Genomic DNA, 18855 nt, shown 5'->3' with positions numbered 1-18855 from the left:
TCTTGGTGTGGCAATTTTAATGGCCAGTAGTGTGTAAAGGCTAAGAAGGTATCACCACTTAAAAAGAATGGAAAAGAAGGGGATTCTCAAGAACTTACACAAAATGGAGATGCAAAGGAAATGACCAAGAGGAAGAACCAAGGACAGATAGGTGTGGAGGAGTGTGTTGATAAAAGAGGTGAGGACTAGGTCAGAGTGAACACAGAAAGGTGATGAGAGAAAAGGACTAAATGTTGAGGTTTGTGTTGCAAACAGACCCAGCCTGGTCCTGAAAACTGTTCAAGATGGTGATAATGATGATGATGACTGTGAAAATGGATCTATCAGTCTTCCCCTCCAGAATTCTCATACAGAATACATAGCAGTAGAACAAATATTACAGTAGTAACATTGGGAGTATCTTCTGCCGTGCAAAGTGATGAGGGAATAACTTCATGAGATACAACCTACAGAAAGTGTGTAAATTCTTTTGTACTGATAAGATTCAGAATAGCATGCACAGAGAATAAATAAATTGCTTCTTCATCTGAACTCATCACATTCTGATGGAGTGGTTAAGACATCTCTACAGGATGCTGCAACAACAAAGTATACCTTTCAAGAATGAAATCATGTAATAAGTATCATTTTTATTTTTGTGACAGTTCTCATAAGGACACTTTACATTGTTTCATAACAGGAAATAGAAGCAAGGAGAAATAACAGATAGCACCACGGATTTAAAAAAACTTTGTTCAAGAGAGTATTTAATACAGATGACTAGCCACTCCCACTGGAGTTATAAAATCCTACAGTCTCTCATTTAAAAAAATGCTAAACACATGCACCATATACAAAAATTAAAAGCCTCCACACATTAAGCAAATATTATGTGACAGTATAATGAATGAGATTGAGTTTTAGATGATAGCTGTAACTGATGTTAGAGTAAATGCCTATTGGAATCCCTATTCATAAAACTCAAAGATCATTTCCTAACATTGGTAAAAAACATGAGATATAATGAAAAAATCAAATCTACACTCCTGGAAATTGAAATAAGAACACCGTGAATTCATTGTCCCAAGAAGGGGAAACTTTATTGACACATTCCTGGGGTCAGATACATCACATGATCACACTGACAGAATCACAGGCACATAGACACAGGCAACAGAGCATGCACAATGTCGGCACTAGTACAGTGCATATCCACCTTTTGCAGCAATGCAGGCTGCTATTCTCCCATGGAGACGATCATAGAGATGCTGGATGTAGTCCTGTGGAACGGCTTGCCATGCCATTTCCACCTGGCGCCTCAGTTGGACCAGCGTTCGTGCTGGACGTGCAGACCGCGTGAGACGACGCTTCATCCAGTCCCAAACATGCTCAATGGGGTACAGATCCGGAGATCTTGCTGGCCAAGGTAGTTGACTTACACCTTCTAGAGCACGTTGGGTGGCACAGGATACATGCGGACGTACATTGTCCTGTTGGAACAGCAAGTTCCCTTGCCGGTCTAGGAATGGTAGAACGATGGGTTCGATGACGGTTTGGATGTACCATGCACTATTCAGTGTCCCCTCGATGATCACCAGTGGTGTACGGCCAGTGTAGGAGATCGCTCCCCACGCCATGATGCTGGGTGTTGGCCCTGTGTGCCTCGGTCGTATGCAGTCCTGATTGTGGCGCTCACCTGCACGGCGCCAAACACGCATATGACCATCATTGGCACCAAGGCAGAAGTGACTCTCATCGCTGAAGATGACACGTCTCCGTTCATCCCTCCATTCACGCCTGTCGCGACACCACTGGAGGCGGGCTGCACGATGTTGGGGCATGAGCGGAAGACGGCCTAACGGTGTGCGGGACCGTAGCCCAGCTTCATGGAGACGGTTGCGAATGGTCCTCGCCGATACCCCAGGAGCAACAGTGTCCCTAATTTGCTGGGAAGTTGCCGTGCGGTCCCCTACGGCACTGCGTAGGATCCTACGGTCTTGGCGTGCATCCGTGCGTCGCTGCGGTCCAGTCCCAGGTCGACGGGCACGTGCACCTTCCGCCGACCACTGGCGACAACATCGATGTACTGTGAAGACCTCACGCCCCACGTGTGGAGCAATTCGGCGGTACGTCCACCCGGCCTCCCGCATGCCCACTATACGCCCTCGCTCAAAGTCCGTCAACTGCACATACGGTTCACGTCCACGCTGTCGCAGCATGCTACCAGAGTTAACACTCTAAGCGCCAAGCCCGTAAAATTTACGGGCCTGGGATCGCGCGAAAATCACCAAGCCCGTAAAATTTACGGGCCGCTACATTTAATTTCATTCAAAACACTGCAACGTTATTTCTACGGGTTTGGCCAGCGCTATACGTTTTTCAGATGTTTATTAACAAAATGCGTCCATAGATGTCACGGCAGCGCTGTAATTCATGTTAAAACTTATCTTTGCGTTCTCAGTCTGTATATCATTCAGTTGTTTGTCATCATGTTTCGGCGCGGTTTATCAGACGCAGAAATTGCGGATTTGATCAATCATAGCGACACTCTGGATAATGTAGAGAGTGATTCAGACGATTCTGAATGCAATGGTGTGTTTGAAGGTACGTATTTCCGAATTTTCCACGTAATTGTGCAGTACGCACATATCTGTTGAACATGTGTAAACGATGTATGTAGTTACACATAATGTGATATTCTTTTTAGAAGACGAGATTGATGACAGTTTGTCTTCAGATGAAGACGAGAATGATGTTGAAGGTGTTGCTTCAAATCCAGCAGCTGTGCCGTATCCGAAAGACAGTGAGTGGACTGCAGTTGACACCTACCGACCTCTGCCTGTCAACACGACACCCAGGCAGATACTAGTGGATATTGATGAGTCGAGTTCTGTACTGGATTGCAGTAAAGTGTTCCTTACTGACAGTGACGTAAATGAACTCAAGAGACAGACAAATTTGTATGCATCACAGACAATACAGAAGAAAAGAAGAGGAAATAATCTGAAGCCCCATTCAGTTTTGAGTTCGTGGAAGCCAGTGACTATAAGTGAGATGAGGCGTTTCTTGGGTATTATTTTCCACATGTGTGTTTCGAAAAAGCCCAAAATTGCGGACCATTGGAGCACTAATCCTGTTCTTAGTTGTAACTTTTGTCCCCATGTCATGAGCCGTTTGCGTTTCACTCAGATACTGTCATGCTTGCATCTTGTTGACAATTCAAATCAGAAAAAACCAGGCGAAGATGGATTTCATCCACTTTACAAAGTTTTGCCATATTATAATAATTTGAAGGAGCGATGTATCCAGGCATATCGTCCCTCAGAAAAAGTGACAATTGATGAAGGAATTTGCCCATTTCGAGGTCGTGTGAGTTTCCGTGTTTACATGCAAAATAAGCCTCATAAGTATGGACTGAAAGTATATGCTGTTGCTGAAGCCAGTAGTGGCTATGTTGTAAATTTTGAAGTTTATGCTGGTAAGCATATTGTTGACAATTCTTCGTCTGCGGTTATTTTGCGATTGTTGTCTGACAGCAGCTTGCTGAACAAAGGCCACACTGTGTATTTAGATCGATTTTATTCCAGTCCAGAGCTATTTCAGCAACTGGCAGAGAAAGGCACTGGAGCTGTTGGTACTGTGAACAAATCCAGGAAAGGATTGCCTAAAGATTTAGTATCTGCTAAGCTGAAAAAGGGCGAAATGTCTTTTCGGCGTAAAGATAATGTATTGGCAATGAAGTGGAAAGATAAGAGAGATGTGTATACATTGTCTACAAGGCATCAAGCAACATTTGGTACGCATACTAAGAGAAATGGGTCTGTAGTATTGAAACCACTTCAGGTACTTGATTACAACCTCAATAAAATTGGAGTGGATATTGGAGACCAACGCCTGCAGTACAATCCGTTCCAGCACAGAACTGTGAAATGGTGGCGAAAATTATATTTCCATTTGCTGCTTATGGGAGTATCAAATGCATTTTGGCTGTACAATGCAGTGCACAGGAAGAAAATTACAATAACAGACTTTATAACAGTGCTTGCAGTTCAGCTTGTTGAAGACGACACACTTGAATTCATTCCAAGAAATGAAGGAACTGTAGGTCGGCTAACAAAGAGACATTTTTTGCAGCACATACCTGCAACTACTAAGAAGTATGCTGCTCGTGTGTGTCACGTGTGCAGTTCCAGGAGCAAGAAACAGAGTGGCAAGGCTTCTCGCAAAGAGACACGATACGAATGTGAACAGTGTGGCGTTGCACTCTGCCTGGAACCTTGCTTTAAAATTTTCCACACTAAAAAACAATATGATTCTGTGTGAAATTTATATGTAATACTGTATACTATCAGAAACATGTAATGTAGTGCCACAATTTTGGTTAAAAATAAATCACAATTGTATTCCCTTATTCGTATGACTTTTTCTAAATTCTTAAAACATCTAAGTGATTTCTATAACTGTACCTTAAAGCTGTGCATTGTAAAGTAGTTTCTTTCACTCAGAATTAAAGTAGAAATGTGCAGCTTCAAGATGGTACCAAATTTGCCACAATCCAAACAGTAGATTTGATGCAGTAATTTTTTTAATATTGGTAAAATTGCCCGGTTTCTAGGGACGGGTGCATAAAATAGGCCTGGTACAGAGAGTGTTAAAGACTGCGATGGAGCTCCGTATGCCACGGCAAACTGGCTGACACTGACGGCGGCGGTGCACAAATGCTGCGCAGCTAGCGCCATTCGACGGCCAACACCGCGGTTCCTGGTGTGTCCGCTGTGCCGTGCGTGTGATCATTGCTTGTACAGCCCTCTCGCAGTGTCTGGAGCAAGTATGGTGGGTCTGACACTCCGGTGTCAATGTGTTCTTTTTTCCATTTCCAGGAGTGTATATGGATTAGGTTTACATCTGCAGATTATTTCACGTTAATATTCATATTTATTTATGAATTATCGATCATGTACATGACATGAGTTTCATCATGTGTGAGTACACACTTTACAAGCAAATACATTTAGATACATATATTTGTGACACTTATACATAACACATAACACAATAAACGCTATTAATAACTGAATAGAGAAAGAGAAATCAAGGGAATAAAGATATATAACACAATACATTTATCAAAAAATCCATTAACAGCTCTTTTGAAGTTATACGTTTCAGACTTTTCTTTAAATCTTGAGGTAATTTATTATATAGTTTTAATCACTGTTATTTGATTCTGTTTCGAGTTCTCACTTCGTGTTTTCTTTCTAGGTGCAGGCATTTTCTGGTTCTTGTGTTATGTTCATGCATAGTGCTGTCTGTGGCATAATGATGTGTATGGAATTTTTCTTATATACACTAATGTATGGACAGTGTATTCACAGTGGGTACTCAAGACCCCTACCTTTGTTAACAATTCCAGGAAATGAGCCTCATTATTCTTTTTCATTATTATGCTAAGAGCACTCTTTTATGTCACTGTGCGGATGCAGAAACATTAGCTCTACCCCCCAATAATATCACTGCCCTACTATAGCAAGAACAACTTTGTCTTTGCCAGATCAGTTCTCTGTAGTATGTGCTCTATGTAAACACATTGTGTATATGCTGCGAGCATAAAAGTATTCATAGTAAGTGACAGGAGTGCAAGTAATTATTTATGATCATAATTACCATGCCCACTCTCCACCACCTACAGTGGTGACCCTGTTATTTTCTTTTCAACCACACCATGAATTACTGAGTTATATTCACACTGCCACACCGTCAATCACTGTGGGAAACAAACTTGACGCTGCAAAGAATATGCCCCTACCTGTTCTTCATTGCCTGGCATCACTACAGATGTTTTATTTATGCATCTATTTTGTGTTCTCACCAATTTCCAGATTATGTAACCAGTGCAACTGTTGTTCCCTAACAGTTGACAATTTTCCCATTGTTTCAAGAACCACCGAACCAGGGCACTGTTACCTCTCACCAAATGGACGAACACACTAAACTGCAAATCAAGTACAATGTTATCAGTGACGGTCGTGATACAAAGCCCACCTCTCACCTAACCAGTGCATCTAATATACCAATCAGTGACAGTGTTAATGAACTACACCACACTCATTTTCATTCTAATGACTCAGCATGTATCAACATTCTGTGTGCAATGTACCACATTACAGACACCCTCCAGAGCACCACAATTAACAAACAATTGCTGCCACATATGACTGCCTTCCATTGCAGGGAACCAATATTTACAGGTTAGTGCAGACAAATGTGTCCCACAAGTGACGATCTCATGCCAGATCATGTTCACGTTTTTCCATGGCCTACACCTGAACTTTACATTCCACATGACATTGTATATCTCCCAGGTGATGTCACATTAATGAATGATGTGTGCCGGCCAAAACCTGAAGTAAAGAAACTAAAAAATGCCTTCTCAGTAGAAAAAACCAAGTTGGTGAACATAAAAGCAGCGCACACTCACTTTGACCTACTTTGTAACATGCCCTACACAACTAAAAAGGCTCATCAGGCGAAAGTTTCTACAGATAATTTTCATATCAAATTAAGTAATAGATATCAGGTATTATCAGACAGTACTGTAATGCAAAAAGAGAAAGTCATTGCGAATTCTCGCGAATACCTTACGGCAAAAGGTCTCAACGAGAAACAGTTAACTCGTTCTGGCAGCAAAAAAAGTACTACTAGATTATATATTAGAAACAAATGTGATGATAAGGTGAACACTTCATTGCTGGGGAAAAATGACAGGGCGGAAATTCGGAACATAAATCAAGCAAATATTTACTTATTCTCAGACAGTCATGGAAGAGGGCTAGCTGAAACACTGAAAGAAAAAATGGAAAAGGTATATGTTATCTACATCTACATCTACATTTATACTCCGCAAGCCACCCAACGGTGTGTGGCGGAGGGCACTTTACGTGCCATTGTCAGTCGCGTATGGTTCGCGGGAAGAACGACTGTCTGAAAGCCTCCGTGAGCGCTCTAATCTCTCTAATTTTACATTCGTGATCTCCTCGGGAGGTATAAGTAGGAGAAAGCAATATATTCAATACCTCATCCAGAAACGCACCCTCTCGAAACCTGGTGAGCAAGCTACACCGCGATGCAGAGCGCCTCTCTTGCAGAGTCTGCCACTTGAGTTTGTTAAACATCTCCGTAACGCTATCACGGTTACCAAATAACCCTGTGATGAAACGCACCGCTCTTTTTTGGATCTTCTCTATCTCCTCCGTCAACCCGATCTGGTACGGATCCCACACTGATGAGCAATACTCAAGTATAGGTCGAACGAGTGTTATGTAAGCCACCTCCTTTGTTGATGGGCTACATTTTCTAAGGACTCTCCCAATGAATCTCAACCTGGTACCTGCCTTACCAACAATTAATTTTATATGATCATTCCACTTCAAATCGTTCCGCACGCATACTCCCAGATATTTTACAGAAGTAACTGCTACCAGTGTTTGTTCCGCTATCATATAATCATACAATAAAGAACCCTTCTTTCTATGTATTCGCAATACATTACATTTGTCTATGTTAAGGGTCAGTTGCCACTCCCTGCACCAAGTGCCTATCCACTGCAGATCTTCCTGCATTTCACTACAATTTTCTAATGCTGCAACTTGTCTGTATACTACAGCATCATCCGCGAAAAGCCGTATGGAACTTCCGACACTATCTACTAGGTCATTTATATATATTGTGAAAAGCAATGGTCCCATAACACTCCCCTGTGGCACGCCAGAGGTTACCTTAACGTCTGTGGACGTCTCTCCATTGATAACAACATGCTGTGTTCTGTTTGCTGAAAACTCTTCAATCCAGCCACACAGCTGGTCTCATATTCCGTAGGCTCTTACTTTGTTTATCAGGCGACAGTGCAGAACTGTATCGAAGGCCTTCCAGAAGTCAAGAAAAATAGCATCTACCTGGGAGCCTGTATCTAATATTTTCTGGGTCTCATGAACAAATAAAGTAAGTTGGGTCTCACACAATCGCTGTTTCCAGAATCCATGTTGATTCCTACAGAGTAGGTTCTGGGTTTCCAAAAACGACATGATACTCGAGCAAAAAACATGTTCTAAAATTCTACAACAGATCGACGTCAGAGATATAGGTGTATAGTTTTGTGCATCTGCTCGACGACCCTACTTGAAGACTGGGACTACCTGTGCTCTTTTCCAATCATTTGGAACCTTCCATTCCTCTAGAGCCTTGCGGTACACGGCTGTTAGAAGGGGGCAAGTTCTTTCGCGTACTCTGTGTAGAATTGAATTGGTATCCCGTCAGGTCCAGTGGACTTTCCTCTGTTGAGTGATTTCAGTCGCTTTTCTATTCCTTGGACACTTATTTCGATGTCAGCCATTTTTTCGTTTGTGCAAGAATTTAGAGAAGGAACTGCAGTGCGGTCTTCCTCTGTGAAACAGCTTTGGAAAAAGGTGTTTAGTATTTCAGCTTTACACGTGTCATCCTCTGTTTCAATGCCATCGTCATCCCGGAGTGTCTGGATATGCTGGATCGAGCCACTTACTGATTTAACGTAAGACCAGAACTTCCTAGGAATTTCTGTCAAGTCAGTACATAGAATTTTACTTTCAAATTCACTGAACGCTTCACGCATAGCCCGACGCTTCACGCATAGCCCGCCTTACGCTAACTTTGACATCATTTAGCTTCTGTTTGTCTGAGAGGTTTCGGCTGCGTTTAAACTTAGAGTGAAGCTCTCTTTGCTTTCGCAGTAGTTTCCTAACTTTGTTGTTGTACCACGGTGGGTTTTTCCCGTCCCTCACAGTTTTACTCGGCACATACCTGTCTAAAACGCATTTTACGATTGCCTTGAACTTTTTCCATAAACACTCAACATTATCAGTGTCAGAACAGAAATTTTCGTTTTGATCTGTTAGGTAGTCTGAAATCTGCCTTCTATTACTCTTGCTAAAAAGATAAACCTTCCTCCCTTTTTTTATATTCCTACTAACTTCCATATTCAGGGATGCTGCAACGGCCTTATGATCACTGATTCCCTGTTCTGTACATACAGAGTCGAAAAGTTCGGGTCTGTTTGTTATCAGTAGGTCCAAGGTGTTATCTCCAAGAGTCGGTTCTCTGTTTAATTGCTCGAGGTAATTTTTGGATAGTGCACTCAGTATAATGTCACTCGATGCTCTGTCCCTACGACCCGTCCTAAACATCTGAGTGTCCCAGTCTATATCTGGTAAATTGAAATCTCCACCTAAGACTATAACATGCTGAGAAAATTTATGTGAAATGTATTCCAAATTTTCTCTCAGTTGTTCTGCCACTAATGCTGCTGAGTCTGGAAGTCGGTACAAGGAGCCAATTATTAACCTAGCTCGGTTGTTGAGTGTAACCTCCACACATAATAATTCACAGGAACTATCCACTTTTATTTCACTACAGGATAAACTACTACTAACAGCGACGAACACTCCACCACCGGTTGCATGCAATCTATCCTTTCTAAACACCGTCTGTACCTTTGCAAAAATTTCGGCAGAATTTATCTCTGACTTCAGCCAGCTTTCTGTACCTATAATGATTTCGGCTTCGGTGCTTTCTATCAGCACTTGAAGTTCCGGTACTTTACCAACGCAGCTTCGACAGTTTACAATTACAATACCGATTGCTACTTGGTCCCCGCATGTCCTGACTTTGCCCTGCACCCGTTGAGGCTGTTGCCCTTTCTGTACTTGCCCAAGACCATCTAACCTAAAAAACTGCCCAGCCCACACCACACAACCCCTGCTACCCATGTATCCGCTTGTTGCGTGTAGTGGACTCCTGACCCATCCAGCGGAATCTGAAACCCCACCACCCTATGGCGCAAGTCGAGGAATCTGCAGCCTACACGGTCGCAGAACCGTCTCAGCCTCTGATTCAGACCCTCCACTCGGCTCTGTACCAAAGGTCCGCAGTCAGTCCTGTCGACGATGCTGCAGATGGTGAGCTCTGCTTTCATCCCGCTAGCGAGATTGGCAGTCTTCACCAAATCAGATAGCCGCCAGAAGCCAGAGAGGATTTCCTCGGGTCCATAGCGACACACATCATTGGTGCCGACATGAGCGACCACCTGCAGATGGGTGCACCCTGTACCCTTCATGGCATCCGGAAGGACCCTTTCCACATCTGGAATGACTCCCCCCGGTATGCACACGGAGTGCACATTGGTTTTCTTCCCCTCTCTTGCTGCCATATCCCTAAGGGGCCCCATTATGCGCCTGACGTTGGAGATCCCAACTACCAGTAAGCCCACCCTCTGCGACCGCCCGGATCCTGCAGACTGAGGGACAACCTCTGGAACAGGACAAGCAGCCATGTCAGGCCGAAGATCAGTATCAGCCTGAGACAGAGCCTGAAACCGGTTCGTCAGACAAACTGGAAAGGCCTTCCGTTCAGCCCTCCGGAATGTCTTTCGCCCCCTGCCACACCTTGAGACGACCTACCACTCTACCACAGGTGAGGGATCAGCCTCAATGCGGGCAGTATCCCAGGCAACCACAGTCGCAGTCCGATCGGGGGATGCGTGGGACGAGCTGGCCGTCCTGGACAAACCCCCATCCAGAACCCCACAGTGATGCCCATTGGCAACAGCCTCAAGCTGTGTGACCGAAGCCAACACTGCCTGAAGCTGGGAGCGAAGGGATGCCAACTCAGCCTGCATAGTGAAACCAGGTGTGCCTCTGCATGTTGTTACGAAAGATATCCACAAATACAAAAACTCAGGTTCAAATAACTCATTTATAATAGTAGCTGGAGCAAATGATGTTTACAAAAACGAAGCGAAACATGCAATAAGAGATCTGAAGAAAATGCTAGAGTGTGTGCCAGCACTCAAAATAACTATTGTTAGTATTCCTGACCTAACAAAAACATCTTGTGTAAATAAAGAAATAGAAATTACAAATCGTAAAATTGAGAAAATGTGCAAACTGTTCTGCAACATGAGCTTTCTTAAAGCTGACAGCCTAAGAGAAGACTTCACAACGCATGGTATGCACAGGAACAGCAGTGGCAAATCTAGATTGTGTGACTTAATACTGGAAAACCTAAATCAGTTCAATGAATCACAGTATCCACCAATAGCAGTAAGTATGGTGGAGCCTAATCTAGGATCACAGAGTGGTACAACTGCAGTGACTTCGGATAAATTGAGAAACAATTCAAGTAAATAAATCGACATAGGTATTTGTCAAGCTCAGTTTCTACTGCATCAACTGTCCCGTCAACAGTGGAAGTGTCATTAACTCCAGCTACAGCAACTACAAAACTGGAAATATTAACACTAGCTGCAACAGGATCAACAACTAGACCTCAGTGCTCCATCACAGCTACTGTACTGACACCAAGGCCTACAGCAGTCTACAATCAAAAAAGTGGAAGTGTCAACAACTCAGTGGAAGTGTCATCAATCAAAAGAGTGGAAGTGTCATCAACTTCAGATACATCAACTACAGCACCTGAAACATTAACTGCAGCAGGATCAACAATTAGATCACAGTGTTCCATCAAAACTACTGTAGTGCCACCAAGGCCTGCAGCAGTCTACAATCAAAAGAGGAGCTTGAGGCCTAGAAAACCTGCCCTACTAAATCAACATTTTGTGTGGTTTCGCAACAAAAAGGGGAAAACTGTTACATAGGTAAGTCAATCAGAAATGACACTCAGCAAAAGATCAATTATCTAATGAGAGTGTGCAAACACTCACCCATCTTGAAAAACCTAGCAAATCACTTCCTCAGAAAGTCAATACTAAATGTGACAAACTGTGTATTTTCCATCAAAATATAAGGGGGCTGAGAAGTAAACTAGAACTGTTGACAATGAATATTAGTGACAGTAATACTATTGATAATGCTGATATCCTTTGTTTTACTGAACACCATGTAAAGGAGGGTATCAATTTGCTGAATATAGATGGCTATCATATGGCCTCTCACTTTTGTAGAAACAGTGTGCAGAAGGGTGGTGTACCAATATATGTGAAAAAGAATATAATGTATAGATCTCTAGAGCTCACAAAATACTGTTTTGATCAGCATTTTGAAGCTTGTGGTATAGAAATTAGCACCAAGACCCTGTCACTCATTGTAGTAACAGTGTATAGGGCCCCATCAGGGAAGCAACTCGCTCTTGCAAGCAACTCGCTCTTGCGTCACGGTGCAATCGCTGCAAAGTACACAAGCACACTTCAGCCCCCCTCGGCCCCTTTCTGATCCCTTCTGGGCGTTTTCAGCATATTCATATTGACATTGTCGGCCCTCTCCCCCCCTCTAATGGCTTTCGTTACGGCCTCTCGTCTATCGACCAAACAACTCACTGGGTCGAGGCTGTCCCCTCCCCAATATCACGCCAGAAACTGTTGCTCGAGCTTTTGTCGGCTCATGGGTATCACGTTTCGGATGTCCAGCTATCATCACGACTGACCAGGGCAGACAATTTGAGTTGGCCCTGTTCAATGAGATTTGTAACATTTGCGGCATCCGGCGCATCCATACCACAGCATATCACCCGCAAAGTAACGGGCTAGTTGAGTGCTGGCACCACACTTTCAGGGTGGCTCTTCGATGCCATGGCTGACTCCCTTTGGACAGAGGCCCTTCCCCTTGTGCTACTCGGCATTCGTGCAATCTATAAGGAAGACCTCAAAGGCACAATAACCGAGTTCATACATGGCCAGAACATTGTTCTCCCTGGCGAACTTGTGAGCCCTTCTGCTTCTCTCCCTCAGTCTGACTTATTTACCTTCCTTTGTGGACTGAGTCAGACGCCACTTCATCAACCTCCACATCCCTCTGCCCGCCAGCTATTCCCACCCTAAGGTTCACGTCCCAAAATCTCTGGACCATTGTGAGTACATCATGCCCCGAATGACACTGTCCGTGCTCCCCTCCAACCTCCAAATACCAGCCCGTACTGAGTTCTCCAGCGCTCAGTCAACACCTATGACATCCAGATAAAAGATTCAGCTGTTACAGTCTCTCTCAACAGATTTAAGCCTGCTCATGTCGAGCCCGCTTCTACCCCCTTTAGGCCACGACCACACCACTCACTGTCGTGGCTCATGACGCTCCAACCACTCCCTACAGGTCAGACTTCCACACTCAATCGAGTGACCTCCAGCTCCATTTGTCGAGCTCTCCTCCGACTTCACTCCCTACTTCGGTCTTATGCATTCCATCGAGTGACCCCATGCTCCCCACTTCGGGCCCTTCGCCAGTTCCTTCGACCTCCCCCTTTGCCTGCCTCGCACTGTCGAGGTTTCTCGCGCCCCCCCCATCTTGAACGTGACCTCGCTCGAGGTGTTTGTGCCTGTTCCCCCATACATAAGCCACAACATCTCTATAATATTACTAAATGACACACTGTTCATCGTGTGTTTCCCTTCATCCGGTGCTCATGACACAACCTCCGCCATTCCCTGCCACCTGGTGAAATGTGTTCCCATCTCGCCCAACATTGACCTGGACATGCTTTGTGTGTTTCCCACACCCACTGGAGACATCATCATTGTAGCTCCCTTCCACCCACAAACCGCCGGCCTCTCTGTCGCCACACGACCAGCATGCCCAGAACGACGCACGGCGCGCTTCAACGACTTCCGGGTTCGGTGGCCGAACCTTCCTTCACAACATCTACCGACACAGCTCCCCGACAACGCTGTCGAGCTGACCGTGGTCCGGCTCCTGCAGACCACCACTGCCAATGCCATAGTCACCCCCCCCCCTCCCCCGGCCTCTCAAGAGTACTCCGTACTGCAGGGGGGGGGGGGGGGGGCTATGTGGCACTGATGAGATCGACACCAGTATCGATCTGAGTATCGTCTTTGAACTAAGCTACACATTATCTTTGTGCAGTTCCGCCATCCAGTTCTTTGTAAGCCTTACTTGTGTAAAGAGATGAATAAATGAACTCCTGATTATAAGGTGTTGTTTAGTGTAACTGACCCGAGCATCCACCTTAAATTTATGTGCCACTTTGAAACTGTCTTCCCTCTAAGAACTGTAAAGAACAAGTACCAGAGCCATACCAGCAAACAGAGGCTCTCAAAAGTAATAAGAACATCATGTATGACTAAAAGACTGCTTTATGTTTCTCTCAGAAATACAAATGAGATCCTGAAATAAGAGCTCATTATAAAAGGTACTGCAAGATCTTGAATGAAGTTCTGATAAAGGCAAAAAGTATGTTCATCAAATCAGAAATAGATAATTCTGGCAACAAAATTAAAACTATCTGGGGCATTATTAAAAGAGAAACTGGTAGTTACTCAAACGATACAGAAAATATTGAAGTTAGACATAATGGGAATATCATTGATAAACAATGCAGAAAATATTGAAGTTAGACATAAAGGGAATATCATTGATAAAGGTGAAAATGTTGCAAAAATTTTCAACAAGCATTTTTTGACTGCAGTGGATAAAATAGGGTGTAATGTTTCTATAAATGAGGCTCTGAATCTTTTACAAAGAAGTAGACTTAGTGCTACACTCCAGATTAGCATGCCTCCTGTCACTGTTGAGGAAATTAAGGACCATGAAAAAACAAAACCTCAACTGGTATTGATGGTATTTCCATCAAAGTGCTGAAACACACACACATTTTCATTTGTGAAGTCCTGTGCCACATCTTTATTGAATCACTGAGACTAGGAATTGTCCCTCATAGACTTAAATATGCAGTTGTGAAACTGTTGTACAAGAAGGATGACAGAAACGAAGTAACCAATTATCATTCTATTTCACTCTTAACTTGTTTCTCCAAAATTCTTGAGAAACTTGTACACAGAAGGATTCTTGAAAATCTTAGTAAATACAATATTCTCAATAAACGTCAGTTCATTATCCAGAAAAATATCTCAATAGAAAATGCAATTTATTCTTTCACCAATGCAATTCTTGAATCAATCAATAATAAAATGTCTCCAACTGGAATTTTTTGTGACTTTTCTACGGTGTTTGATTGCATAAACCATGAGATTTTTCTGATAAAGGCAGAATTTTATGGGTTAACTAGGGAAGCAGGGATGTGGCTTGCCTCCTATTTAAAGGACCAGAAACAGAAAGCCATGGTAAACGACACTAATGGGGAACCAGTGTCCTCTTCTTGGGGCACAATACACTGTGGAGTCCCAAAGGGCTCTATTTTGGGTCCTCTACTTTTCTTTATTTTCATAAATGACCTTCCAATGTGTACAAGGGCTAAGGTAAAATTTACTTTGTTTGCCAATGACAATGCAATTCTGGTAGACAATTCAACAAATACTAATCTTGAGATCACTGTAAATGCAATTTTTCAGGAGGCATTTAACTGGTTTACCTCTAATGGACTATCACTAAATTTTGAAAGAACTCAGTTGATTCCATTCCATACAAGCCAAAATATCGAAGATGAGATTAATGTTAAATACAATGATGGGAATTTAGCAAGAGTGGAGTCAACAAAGTTCCTGGATCTACTTGTTAATAGCTATGTAAACTGGTCCTTACACATTCCTTACCTATATAAAAAACTAAGCTCAGCAATTTACGCTATTCGTGCAATTGCTTCCTTCAGTGACTTAAATACTTTGAAAGCTGCCTATTTTGGTTATTTTCATGCCCTGATGGCCTATGGAATTATATTCTGGGGAAACCAGCCAAAGGCAAACAAAATCCTCATAGCCCAGAAAAGAGTCATTAGGATTCTGTGTGGTGTCAATTACAGACATTCCTGCAGGAAAGTCTTCCAACCGTGCAGGGTTTTCACACCTTGTGACCACATTATATCAATATGGTGAACCTGACTGCAACTACACCCATGCACCATGAGAACACAAGAAGTACCTACAACAGCTGCCATATTGGTTGACTTACACCAATGTGCCATCCGCCATTGTTGCCACCAACCAGGACCTGTCCACCATGCTGCATTCCTTGGTACCCCACTACGATGCCATCCTCCATGACACCTGCACCGCAACATCAGTTGCCGCCCTATCAGCACCACCAGACAGTGTTCACAAACCCACACCATGTACTTCACGATTACAACCACCTCATACTGGTCCTGGCCTATTGCCAACAGGCACATTACTACTGGCCACACATCAAGTTACATGTACCGCTTCTACAAGTTGATGCTCCACAAGTATGGTTCATGCACTGCAAGTGCATGATGCAGTCAGTTGGGATCACAGAAAACCAAAACCAGCTTTTGGTGCTTTTGAAACACCTCCACACCAACACTGATATTGTCAGCGACCTCCTATTGCATGCACCACAAACTGACAGATACGAGACAGTGAAGATGCTCTTACTACAGGACCTGTTGTATTCAACTGAACAACAACTCCACCTAACCACTGCTGAGATGTCACTGGGTCACGATACCCCATCAGTGCTCTGGAGCAGGTTACGCCACCAAATCGACACAAATCTTTTACGAGATCATGCTCTCTTATCACTATGATTTCTCAAGCTGCCTGGAAACATACAAACAGCCATGCTTATGCATGAGGACAAAGTCCTGGAAACCCAGTTACACCTTGCTGACTGTATGCTTGTCCTCATGCAACATCGTGCCTTGATAAACGCTCACATCAGCTCTGGCACCAACATCAACACTAGTTGCATCTACAGTCAGACCTGGTCAGCTTGCACACCGGCCACACCCACAGAGACCACCGCACAGCACTCACTGTGCAAGACCCAGCCAACCAACAGTTGCTGAGCTGCTCCAACCTCAGCCAAGCCCTCTCAAGCTGTGCCTGCAGCTGGCTCACAAGACGCTGCTGCAGTGAAGCACCAACAATCAGATAATATGATGAACACAGGTGCTGCATTTGTAGTAGAATGTAAACAACCACCTTCCCCATCCATGTCCGGCTATCAACCCATGCCTAACTGTCATAATAACTCACCTGGCCAAGACACTGTGCCTTTCTGTGCTGATACACACCACTGTCATCCACCCTGTAACTATCAAAACTAGTACAGCAGCCTTACACAGGCACAACAGGTTGCCCGCTGCTTCAAGCTGCCTCGCAATGAAACATGATAATACTCATCATGTCCCACATCTACATTCTAATGGCACTTGGCTCTTCATCTATGACAACCATCTTGGAGCGTACCTCCCAGTCTACATGAGCACCAATGTTAGCATGCTGCCACCTCAGCTAGAACCTGGAAAACGTACATTATATGTTATACACCTAATACAATTCAGTGATTTCTGTGATAGGCGCGGCCTCTATTACAATTCAACTGGACCACCACATCCTTTGCCCATGGATGATATTTTGTCCGGCACCATAGAGCCACTGTTGGGTGCAGACACAACCAAACTAGTTTGGTATGACATATCCCATGGTAGGCAATGACCAGTCATTTCACAGAACTTCAGGAAGACAGTTTCTGACCTTCTCCACAACTTCTCTCACTCCATAGTACGCCTGACTCTGAAACTCATAACGGAACATTTTGTTTGGACTAACATTAAATGGGACAGTGCTGCATGGATGAGAGCCAGCATCCAATGATGACGGTCCGAGACAGGACATCACACCCAACTGCCCTTCGGGAAATTTCCCATGCTGAATGGCCTTTTCCTACATGTCCACATAGACCTGCTGAGGCCACTCCCAGACTCAAACAGATACAAGTACATCTTGGCAGCCATGGACAGGACAACACTATTGGTGGATGCCACACCTCTGACTGGTATCTCAGCTGCCACCATCGCCCAATCTTTCATCGCACTACTGACTGCACATTTCAGCTGCCCAGAGTCCCTGACAACTGACCAGGACCAGCAGTTAGAGTTGGCCCTGTTCTCGAGACTCTGCCAGCTCTCTGGGTGACACCAGTTCCACACGACGGCCTACTATCCTTAACCCAATGGACTCATGGAATGGTGGCACCACACCCTCATGACAGCGCTCATATGCCATGACCAGGAATGGACAGAGGCCCTCCCCCGGGTGTTGTTGGGCAACAGCTGCCAACAAAGAAGATCTGGATACCTCGCTGGCAGAGGTACTCTACAGGCAACTGATCACTCTCACAGCAGAGTTCACATCACAAACCACCAATGCCCTGAATGTTAACCTGCCAGAACTAGTAAAATGCGTCAGGGACCACATCCGCCACATCTGCATCTCACCACCTCCCACCATGCCAAACCAACCATCTTTGTGCACAAGGACCTCCAATCGCACAATCATGTACACATGTCACGCTCAGGACTGACACCATCAAACCCGCCCTCCACCCTGTGTATAGTGGCACGTACAAGGTGTTTGCAAGCTGGGAAAATGACAATAGTGTCACTGAACCACCTAAAACTGGCACAGACTTCAGTGGACACACCCACTGTTTACCCTCCAGTGGCCCCAGCTCCAGGCCCCTCAAGCCAATTTACAGTCAACCTAGACTTGCGAGACTACCTCCCAGAAGACAATTCCATAACACTGCAGGACTCATTACTTGTTATTAGGGCCAAATTTGACAGTAGACAGTCAGGCAACAACATGGTCTCGACATCATTAGAGCACTCCATGCCCCTTCTGCCAATGATTGACACAGCAGGTCTGAAACCCACTCTTTCTTCAGACAGATAACTGTTCGTGTTGGCCCCGGAGCCCTTCATAATGACAGTTGATATCCTGGACATGGTTGCTGGCAAACTGACAGCCTCACCAACACCAGCTGATGGACCACCAGCCACCAACACATCAATGGACACTGCCACCACCCCATCAGCACTGCCACTAATGTCAGGGGCCAGCTGCCCTTTATTGCCACCCAGACACCTGGTGGACTACGATATGTCAGCCCTTGCCTTCGCCAG

General features: G+C 44.3%; 1 protein-coding gene across 1 annotated transcript; it reads left to right on the top strand.

Annotated features, from left to right (window-relative positions):
* Window positions 1–120: 120 nt before the first annotated feature.
* On the top strand, window positions 121–16804 carry LOC124545707 (piggyBac transposable element-derived protein 4-like). Its single transcript, XM_047124653.1, has 3 exons — window positions 121–178; window positions 2687–4147; window positions 16608–16804. The coding sequence occupies exons 1-3, from the start codon at window positions 121–123 to the stop codon at window positions 16802–16804; spliced, it is 1716 nt and encodes a 571-aa protein (XP_046980609.1).
* The last annotated feature ends 2051 nt before the right edge of the window (window positions 16805–18855 follow it).

Source organism: Schistocerca americana, chromosome 8 (genome assembly GCF_021461395.2).
Source record: "Schistocerca americana isolate TAMUIC-IGC-003095 chromosome 8, iqSchAmer2.1, whole genome shotgun sequence".
Classification (NCBI taxonomy): domain Eukaryota; kingdom Metazoa; phylum Arthropoda; class Insecta; order Orthoptera; family Acrididae; genus Schistocerca; species Schistocerca americana.
The sequence above is the reverse complement of the archived record's forward strand: the minus strand, read 5'-3'. Positions and strand labels throughout refer to the sequence as shown.